Below are 9,080 nucleotides of genomic sequence, written 5' to 3' on the forward strand. Positions count from 1 at the left end.
ATTAAGGCCTGTTGAAAAGATGCATACAGTGGTTAAAGAGTCACCAGTCCCTCTTCTCCTTTGTGGTCTCCTTGAGACCAAGCCCTAGGACAGACTGACCCAAAGTAATCAGAGACCAAGAAGAAGAAGAAGAAGAGTTAGTTTTTATATGCTGACTTTCTCTACCACTTAAGGAAGAATCAAACCGGCTTACAATCACCTTTCCCTCCCCGCAACAGACACCCTGTGAGGTAGATGGGGCTGGGAGAGCTCTAAGAGAGCTGTGACTGGCCCAAGGTCACCCAGCAGGCTTCATGTGTAGGAGTGGGGAAACCAACACAGTTCACCAGATTAGCCTCCACCACTCGTGTGGAGGAGTGGGGAATCAAATCTGGTTCTCCAGATTAAAGTCCACCACTCCAAACCACTGCTCTTAACCACTGCACCCCACTTGCAAGCTTGTAATAACTTTCCTGAAGAACCAAACAGGCATATCTAAAAAACCTTGGTATGTAATATAGCAAAATGATAGGAAACCTGGTCTAGAAACCACAAGAAGCCATTTTGTTCTGATCCACCAGGGCAGTTCACATGTGTCTCCTAAATATGTGAAGGTCTGTGATGATCAGAGGTGCATCTCCATTCTCTTTTGTTTTCTTTGTGACCCATTGCTATCTCTCGCTTTCCCCCCAGAAAGAAGCCTCTCTCCATAGCCATGTGAGTAAAGGTATCTTTTCACAGTCAGACACGACCCAATAAAAGGGAAGGAGATGGAAGGGCAGGACCCACAAGGACCTGGACCTGACGAGAGAGCAAGGAAAGCCCCCCTTCTCATCCAAACTGGGAGTGGTGTTGAATTCTGGGAAAGAACTATGCCAGAGATGCTGGATCAGGATGCCGCAAACTCAGATGTACATTGCTGCCGCTTCTGGCAGTTCCGTTACCACAAGGCCGATGGCCCCCGAGAGGTTTGCAGCCAGCTCCATAGACTTTGCAGCCATTGGCTGAAGCCGGAGAGGCACTCCAAGAAGCAGATCCTGGACCTGGTGATCCTGCAGCAGTTCCTGGCCATCCTTCCCAAGGAAATGCAGAGCTGGGTCAGAGGGTGTACACCGGAGAAGAGTTCCCAAGCGGTGGCCCTGGCTGAAGGTTTCCTCCTGAGTCAAGCAGAGGAGAAGAGGCAGGCAGAACAGGTGAGGGTGTTTCCTTCCAGGGGTGTCCAATTCAAGCAACGATATCCGATCTTATCCTAAAGCTTCCCTGCCCAATATTTGTCCATGTTTTAATAATCCAAATGGGAGATTTAACAGCCTCCTTCAGCAGACTCTTCTGCTAGAGAATTTATCTCTCCAGCTAATTCACCAAGGCTGGAATAAATCCCTACTAGGGTGCAGAGCCTGGGAGTGGGGCAGGATCCATTCCTTGGTTTCTTCCATTCCATCTCTTACCTGTCCCTCTCTCTGCTGTTCCAGATGTGGGGACCATCCATGAAGGTGGAAGCCAGGTTTTCTGAGGTAGAGAGAGCACCGTTGGAGAAATGGCAGAAGGCCCATGCCCAGGAACATTCCCGAGATGTCCTCTCACTTGGTAAGGGCTCATTGTGCCTAGATGGGATTGGGGCACTCAACGAAATTAATGGGTGTCACGGGGTTCAAAGACTCCAAACCGCAGCACGAAACCTTTTCCCCGTAGAGGTATTAGGGCAGGTACTCTGGGTTAATACAAACCCAGGACTAAGCGCTCCTTAGTGCCCTGGAACTGCCACCACCCTTATCGGGGTCTAACACCAGGCTAGGGCCAAGGGCACCCCAGTCTGTCCCTTGCTGCTACAGCACAACACACACAACCCTGCAGAGTATTCCCCCCCGCAGCATTAGGTGATAATAATCTATTCTGGTAGACATATAACCACACAAGGCCACTTAGATCTAGTCTTAAAGAGTACAAGAGTTCAAGAAGCCAAACCAATTTAGAATTAGCAAATTTATTAACAGGTTTGCACTCAGTTCCAGTTTGCACAATCACACATAAGCAAGGCACAAAACTTAAATTGTTTAACTCCACAGTAAGAAGGTCATAATAAACTAATTGGTATGCAAGGTAGGTTTTACCAGTCTATAGGCGTGGGCCACAGGCTTCCCCTGACTCGGCATTCACGAGCACGTCCAGAGGCACAAAGGGAGACAACCCTTCCCGTAGAATAAACAGATAGGCATAGGTGATAGCCTCTGAGCACCAAGCCCAAAGTGCCACACACTGGCTGACTAAACTAAGGATATTTATTTCTGTAAACTGGGAGTGGGGCGAGCTCTTGGCCCAATCTCAGCCTGACGTGGATTTAAGCCAGGTGCTGCAACTTAAAGTTTAACGGGGGATTCACACTAGCACTTAGAAAACAGTTAGCAATGGAATGGCGGACATCCATCCATCACTCTCTCCTCCCAGTGTCAGGGGAAACTTTTCTGTGAGAACCTAATTGGTCCTCCTAATTGCACGACCTTGGGAAGCCTGAGAAGGCAGTTGGAAATTCCTCCAGCTGCACTAGCTCATAGTGTGAGAATTCACACACCCTTTGCATGCCAGAATCTCTAAGCATAAGCAAACAGGCCAGGCTTCAGGCCTGAACCAGAAAATGTTTCACAAGAAATTATGGTTTCCTTGCCAATGGGTAAAGAGTTCTAGTCAGGGGAAAAAACTAAATGCTTCTTCATGCAACTTGCGGCACTCAGTGTTCACTAATTGTGATGCCCATAAAAGAGGATTAGACAAATTTATGGAGGGATGTTCCTCACATGGGGAGGGAAGACAGCCTGCTATAGCCCGATCTCGTCAGACCTTGGAAGCTAAGAAGGTCGGTACATGGAATGGAGACCTCCAAGGAAGGCTCTGCAGGGGAAGGCAATGGCAAACCGCCTCTGCTTAATCACTTGCATTGAAAGCCCCTTCCTTGCTGTGGTCACCATAAGCTGGCTGCAACTTGATGGCACTTTACTCACACAAACACACACGCACAATTCCTCACGTTAATTACAATATTCATATCTCACCTTTTTTTTCCATTAGAGGGGCTCAAGGTGGCTCAAAAGAAAAGGCAGACAAAATTCGGCCCAGCTGTTCAACCTTGTGAATGAACTGAGCCTCCACATTCTGAGCAGCATAGCTCTGAAAACCAGTTTCTCAGGGCCAACAATAGTGGGAAAATGTGTTTTGCGCTCATGCTCATAGGGGCATCTGGTGGGCCATTGTGGGAAATAGGGTGCTGGACGAGGGATGTCAGGCTGTGGTCTGGCATCCCCAGGAGCTTTGGGGAAGAGCTTGGGGTGGATGTGATGTCACGGTGGTGTGTTTGGCCGAAAACCCAAATGTGACAGTGCATCAGCAGACACTCTGGAAACTAATTGATATTACCCTAGAGCAAGGGTGGGGAACATCAGGACCGGGGGCCATATAAGGCCCGCGAAATAATTTGGTCTGGCCCTTTGTGGGCCCTGGCAGATCTCTAGCTCAGAAGGACCTGAGACTGGCGATCCACCCCCTCCCGCAGACAGGAATAGCCTCTATTCAAGGCGGATGTGACAGGCCTGCTCGCTGTGGCTGACTAGTTTCGTTTTCTCCCAGAATTTCCTTCAAGGACTGTTTTCCCTAAACTGCATTCCTATCTCCTTTGAAGCTCACAGGAGCCCGTGGGAGCTGCGGTGCCTCTAGACTGTTTGAAGTGATCTCATGAGACTGTATTGCTGAATGCTTTTTTCAATGTTCTTATATTATCCAGTGCATGTCATTTCCCTCCATTGCTGTCTTTGGACCCCTAAGCTCTGCTAGCCTCTGATACCAATAAACATACTCTTTTAGACTACTAAGTCTCCTGGTGTGACTGTTGCTTTTCGATGGACCAAGTGCTTAAAGGATGTGAGTTTGTTTTGCTGAGAAAAGGAACCCTTCCCCCCACCTTGAAGAAGAGTCGTTAGCTATGGAGCTGCTAGGACCACCCAACAAACTGTGTCTTGTGTTTGCTGCCCTGACTGACTCTCTTGGGCCCAGCTGGGAATGGCAGAGCTCAAAAGCGAGTCGCTCTACATGGCAGACACTCGGAACCATCTCCGGTCGTGCCTCTTGGCTAAATGTTTGACCAAATATAGCAGGCTAATTGTAAAGTTGTTAATTTGTATGGCCCGTGAATGATGTTATAAATATCCAAATGACCCTTGGCAGAAAAAAGGTTTCCCACCCCTGCCCTAGAGTTTCCAAATTGTGCTGAAGTCATGTCTGGGGCTTTGGCCAGATGTGATGGCGACGTGCCGTGGGGTGTCATTTCCACCCCTCTCTTTTTCTCCCACCAGCTCAGACTCAAGGGTGTGTGCAAGGCCACAGCTAGTGAGAGAGTATTGTTCCTGGGCCTTTGATCTGATCCAGTAGAGATGCTGCCACGTGTTTGAGCTCCAGAGTTCACAGGACAAGTTTAAAGTATCACAGAAGTCTGAAACATGTCGGCAGCATTTATAGTCCCCTGAGGCTCACAGGTCCCTTGTGATTCTCTTCCACCTGTCCCACAACTTACTAAAAAGTGTTACAATTTTTATTGAGCGTACATAGGGCAAGGTTTCACAGCCCTGGGAACGGGTGCATGAAGCAGGATTCACGCAAGCAAAAAAAATAGGATTTCGAGGCTAGCACCCTTCGTTCTAATTTTCTTTCCCTCACAGGCAGTGAAGAGACGGTGTTGATCCATTCTCTTTGCAGAGGTATGGAAACAGCTGCTGCACCTTCAGTCCAGGTAGGAGAGATGAGTGGGTCCCCCCTCCTTTCTCTGCAGGGCTTTTCTCCTAAAGTTGCTGCTGAGGCGTCTGAGCAAGAGAGGCTCTGAACTCCACTCCCTTTACCCAAGCCAAGCTCTCCATCCTGTATCCTCCCAGAATGCCCCCTTCCAGTGTGCATTCTCTGCCTGGCATGATCTCTGACGAGGGAATCTGCTTTTTCTTTCAGTGTCCTATTTCCTTTGAGGAGGTGGCCATTTATTTCACACAGGCTGAGTGGGCCCTGCTGGATCCGGGCCAAAAAGCTCTCTACAAAGAAGTCATGCTGGAGAACTATGGGAGCGTGGCCTTTCTGGGTAAGGATCTTTCATAGCTACTAGAGGTTTGAAAGTAAAAAAGGTAAAGGTCCCCTGTGCAAGCACTGGGTCATTCCTGACCCATGGGGTGACATCACATCCCGACGTTTACTAGGCAGACTTTTTTGCAGGGTGGTTTGTCAGTGCCTTCCCCATTCATCTTCCCTTTACCCCCAGCAAGCTGGGTACTCATTTTACCGTCCTCAGAAGGATGGAAGGCTGAGTCAACCTTGAGCTGGCTACCTGAAACTGACTTCTGTGCTGATCGAACTCAGGTCGTGAGCAGAGCTTGGACTGCAGTACTGCAGCTCATCACTCTGCACCACGGGGCTCTTAACAAAGGTTCGAAAAGTGGGGTATAAAAACCTTCTTCTCTTCTATTTAATTATCAACAGCAGAGGATCAAAAGAGCTGCCTGGCAAGTCAAGCATGAAAAGTGGGGGAATGAATCATTGCTACTTTCCCCCCTTAAAATACATATGGGAGTATGGGGAGGGGAGGAATAGGTAGAATATAAAAACTGCTGACCTGGGGGGCCTGGCTGGGGATAAGGTGTGACCAGCGGCTCAGTAGGGAGGAAAAGAAGGTCCTCTTTCTATATTCTAGCAGCAGAAGTAGAGGAGAAGGTTGGGGAATTCCAGGGTTTTCTATGAAAGAAGCCATGAATGAAGACACTAAAGCAATGAATGAAGATGCTATCTTCAGGGATGGACCACAGAGGGAGGAGGGAATTCATGCAGAGAAGAGGAGAGTTAAGCCCATTCCTTGCCAAAGAGGGGGCTTCCATGAAATCCCAGTCAAAGAAGAAAGCTCAATAAAAAAAGAAGGAACAGAATCCACTCCAGGGAAAATTAAAGTGTGGCCTTTGCAAAAACCTTCAGTCCAAGAATGGACGTCATTTTGCAGACAACAATTCTCTCAGGAGAGAAACTGCATAATTTCTTGGAGCGCGGTAAGAGTTTCAGTTGTAAAACAGCCCTTACTTCACATCAAAGAAATCACACAGGTGGGGAGCCGTATACATGGTCAGAGTCCAAACCAAGGGTCTCTCATGCAGCAGGTTTTAATGATCTTTTAAAGTGAATATTAATGTACACTTCAGTGTATAGCAGGAAAAAGCCACTGAAATGTGGAACTGTGAATGGAACTTCAAGGGAAAATCAGATCTCTTTCTGTGGGAGCTAATGGTATCTCATTTTTTATTGCAGCAGGGAATGATCAGTGGGATGAGGAGGATGAGGAGCTGCATCACCTATTGCTAGATAAACTCAAGAATGAAGAGTTGAAAGGAAACGTCAGGAATCAAGGCATACCTAAGGGGCAGAAAGGAAGTCATATGTTAGAAAAGAAGGGTAAACCCATTCCTGGTCAAGGGCAGGATTTCCATGAATTAATCCACTTGGTGGAGGAAGCATATAAATGCTTGGAGTGTGGAATGAAATTCTCAGAACAAACCAGATATACTATCCATTTGCAAATGCACAGTGGAAAGAAGACCCATCAATCCATAGAGAGTGGAAAGAGCTTCCTTTGTAGAGCAGAGTTCCTTAAACATCAAAGAACACATATAGGAGAGAAACCTCACAGCTGCTCAGACTGTGGCAAGAGCTGCTCTCAGAAATCAGACCTTGTTCAACACCAAAGGATTCGTTCAGGAGAGAAGCCATTTATCTGTTCGGAGACTGGAAGGACATTATTTCATGGAAGAAAGGGTAATTCACTTTTTCCAAAGCATGGTATAATGGGGGCTCATAATTGCTTTCAGTGTGGAAACTACTTCAAATACAGATCACAGCTTCTTGCGCACCAAAGAATACACACAGGGGAGAAACATTTTCAATGCTCAGAGTGTGGAAAGAGATTCAGTCGGAGCAGCACTCTTCAACAGCATTTAAGAACCCTCACAGGGGAGAAACCTTTTGAATGCTCAGAGTGTGGAAAGAAATTCAGTAGGAGTCGCCCTCTTCAGGAGCATCAAAGAACCCACATAAAGGAGAGTCCTTTTGAATGCTCAGAGTGTGGAAAGAGAGTCAGTCAGCGTCGCAATCTTCAACGGCATCTAAGAACCCACACAGGGGAGAAATCTTTTGAATGCTCAGAGTGTGGAAAGAGATTCAATTGTAGCAGCACTCTTCAACAGCATCTACAAACTCACAGTGAGGAGGAGCCTTTTGAATGCTCAGAGTGTGGAAAGAGATTCCATCAGAGTTGCACTCTTCAACAGCATCTAAAAACGCACACAAGGGAGAAGACTTTTGAATGCTCAGAGTGTGGAAAGAGATTCAGATGCAGTGGTGATCTTCAAAGTCATCTAAGAACCCACACAGGGGAAAAACCTTTTGAATGCTCAGAGTGTGGAAAGAGATTCAGACGCAGTGGCAATCTTAAAGAGCATCTAAAAACGCACACAGGGGAGAAACCTTTTGAATGCTCAGAGTGTGGAAAAAGATTTAGACGCAGTGGCAATCTTCAAAGTCATCTAAGAACCCACACAGGGGAGAAACCTTTTGAATGCTCAGAGTGTGGAAAGAGATTCAGATACAGTAGCACTCTTCAGGCGCATCTAAGCACCCACACTGGGAAGAAACCTTTTGAATGCTCAGAGTGTGGAAAGAGATTCAGACTCAGTGGCAATCTTAAAGAGCATCTAAAAACGCACACAGGGGAGAAACCTTTTGAATGCTCAGAGTGTGGAAAGCGATTCAGTCAGAGTGGCCATCTTAAAGAGCATCTAAAAACGCACACAGGAGAGAAACCTTTTGAATGCTCAGAGTGTGGAAAGAAATTTAATCATAGTGGCAGTCTTAAAGAGCATCAAAGAACACACACAGGGGAGAAACCTTTTGAATGCTCAGAGTGTGAAAAAAGATTCAGATGCAGTGGTGATCTTCAAAAGCACTTAAGAACCCACACAGGGGAGACGCCTTTTGAATGCTCAGAATGTGGAAAGAGATTCAGTCAGAGTGGCACCCTTAAAGAGCATCAAAGAACACACACAGGGGAGAAACCTTTTGAATGCCCAGAGTGTGGAAAGAGATTCACATACAGTAGTAATCTTCAAACACATTTAAGAACCCACACAGGGGAGAAACCTTTTGAATGCTCAGAGTGTGGAAAGAGATTCAGACACAGTGGCAATCTTAAAGAGCATCAAAGAACACACACAGGGGAGAAACCTTTTGAATGCCCAGAGTGTGGAAAGAGATTCACATACAGTAGTAATCTTCAAACACATTTAAGAACCCACACAGGGGAGAAACCTTTTGAATGCTCAGAGTGTGGAAAGAGATTCAGACGCAGTGGCGATCTTCATAAGCACTTAAGAACCCACACAGGGGAGAAACCTTTTGAATGCTCAGAGTGTGGAAAGAGATTCAATCAGAGTGGCACCCTTAAAGAGCATCAAAGAACACACACAAGGAGAAATCATATAACTGCTTGTTATATAACTTGTCATATAACTGGGAAGAGAGCTTTTCTCTTATTTCACATCTAAATGACAAGCACAGACCCTAAAAAGGGTTTAAACCATGTAAACTCTTATCAAGGGTCTGCATATGCATAAAAACCTTACCGTATCTGGGAAGAAATGGATAGTGCTTTAGCCATGATTGAAGCCTCAAATAGATCTTACAGGGACAAAAGGAAGGATGGGCTCTGAGGGTGGAAGGAGATTCAAGACCAGCTCATATTTCCTTAAGCATCAAGGAATCCTCACAGGGGAAGAACCGCATAAATAAATGCTTAGTGTGTGGGAAGAGCATGAAGCAGATATCCATTCTTCACGTTCCTCAGAGAATCCACGTAAGTTGGTTCTAATGAGAATCTGCTTCAAATGCCCAGGTGCTGGAGACTCAGAAAGTCTATGCAAAGGAGGGCCTTTTTAGTGGTAGCCCTCCTCTTTATAACTTGCTACATCAAGATATTTGCCAACCGAACACTTTCTGCCATCTGCAAAACTGGCAAAAACATTTCTATTTTCCAAATCCTG

The 9,080-nt window shown here is 46.4% G+C and overlaps 1 protein-coding gene across 1 annotated transcript; it reads left to right on the forward strand.

Moving 5' to 3' along the window:
* The first annotated feature begins 851 nt into the window (after nucleotides 1-851).
* LOC130473957 (gastrula zinc finger protein XlCGF57.1-like) lies at nucleotides 852-8,585 on the forward strand. Its single transcript, XM_056845617.1, has 5 exons — nucleotides 852-947; nucleotides 1,452-1,566; nucleotides 4,683-4,753; nucleotides 4,984-5,089; nucleotides 7,189-8,585. The coding sequence occupies exons 1-5, from the start codon at nucleotides 852-854 to the stop codon at nucleotides 8,583-8,585; spliced, it is 1,785 nt and encodes a 594-aa protein (XP_056701595.1).
* The last annotated feature ends 495 nt before the right edge of the window (nucleotides 8,586-9,080 follow it).

Source organism: Euleptes europaea, chromosome 1, assembly GCF_029931775.1.
Source record: "Euleptes europaea isolate rEulEur1 chromosome 1, rEulEur1.hap1, whole genome shotgun sequence".
In the NCBI taxonomy this organism is placed as follows: domain Eukaryota; kingdom Metazoa; phylum Chordata; class Lepidosauria; order Squamata; family Sphaerodactylidae; genus Euleptes; species Euleptes europaea.

Excerpts from the sequence above, each read along its gene's own strand:
- LOC130473957 (XM_056845617.1), top strand. The coding sequence starts at position 852 with ATGCCAGAGATGCTGGATCAGGATGCCGCAAACTCAGATGTACATTGC. Across the intron at positions 1,567-4,682 it reads CCGAGATGTCCTCTCACTTG|GCAGTGAAGAGACGGTGTTG; the intron begins GTAAGGGCTCAT and ends TTTCCCTCACAG. Across the intron at positions 4,754-4,983 it reads CTGCTGCACCTTCAGTCCAG|GTGGCCATTTATTTCACACA; the intron begins GTAGGAGAGATG and ends TCCTTTGAGGAG.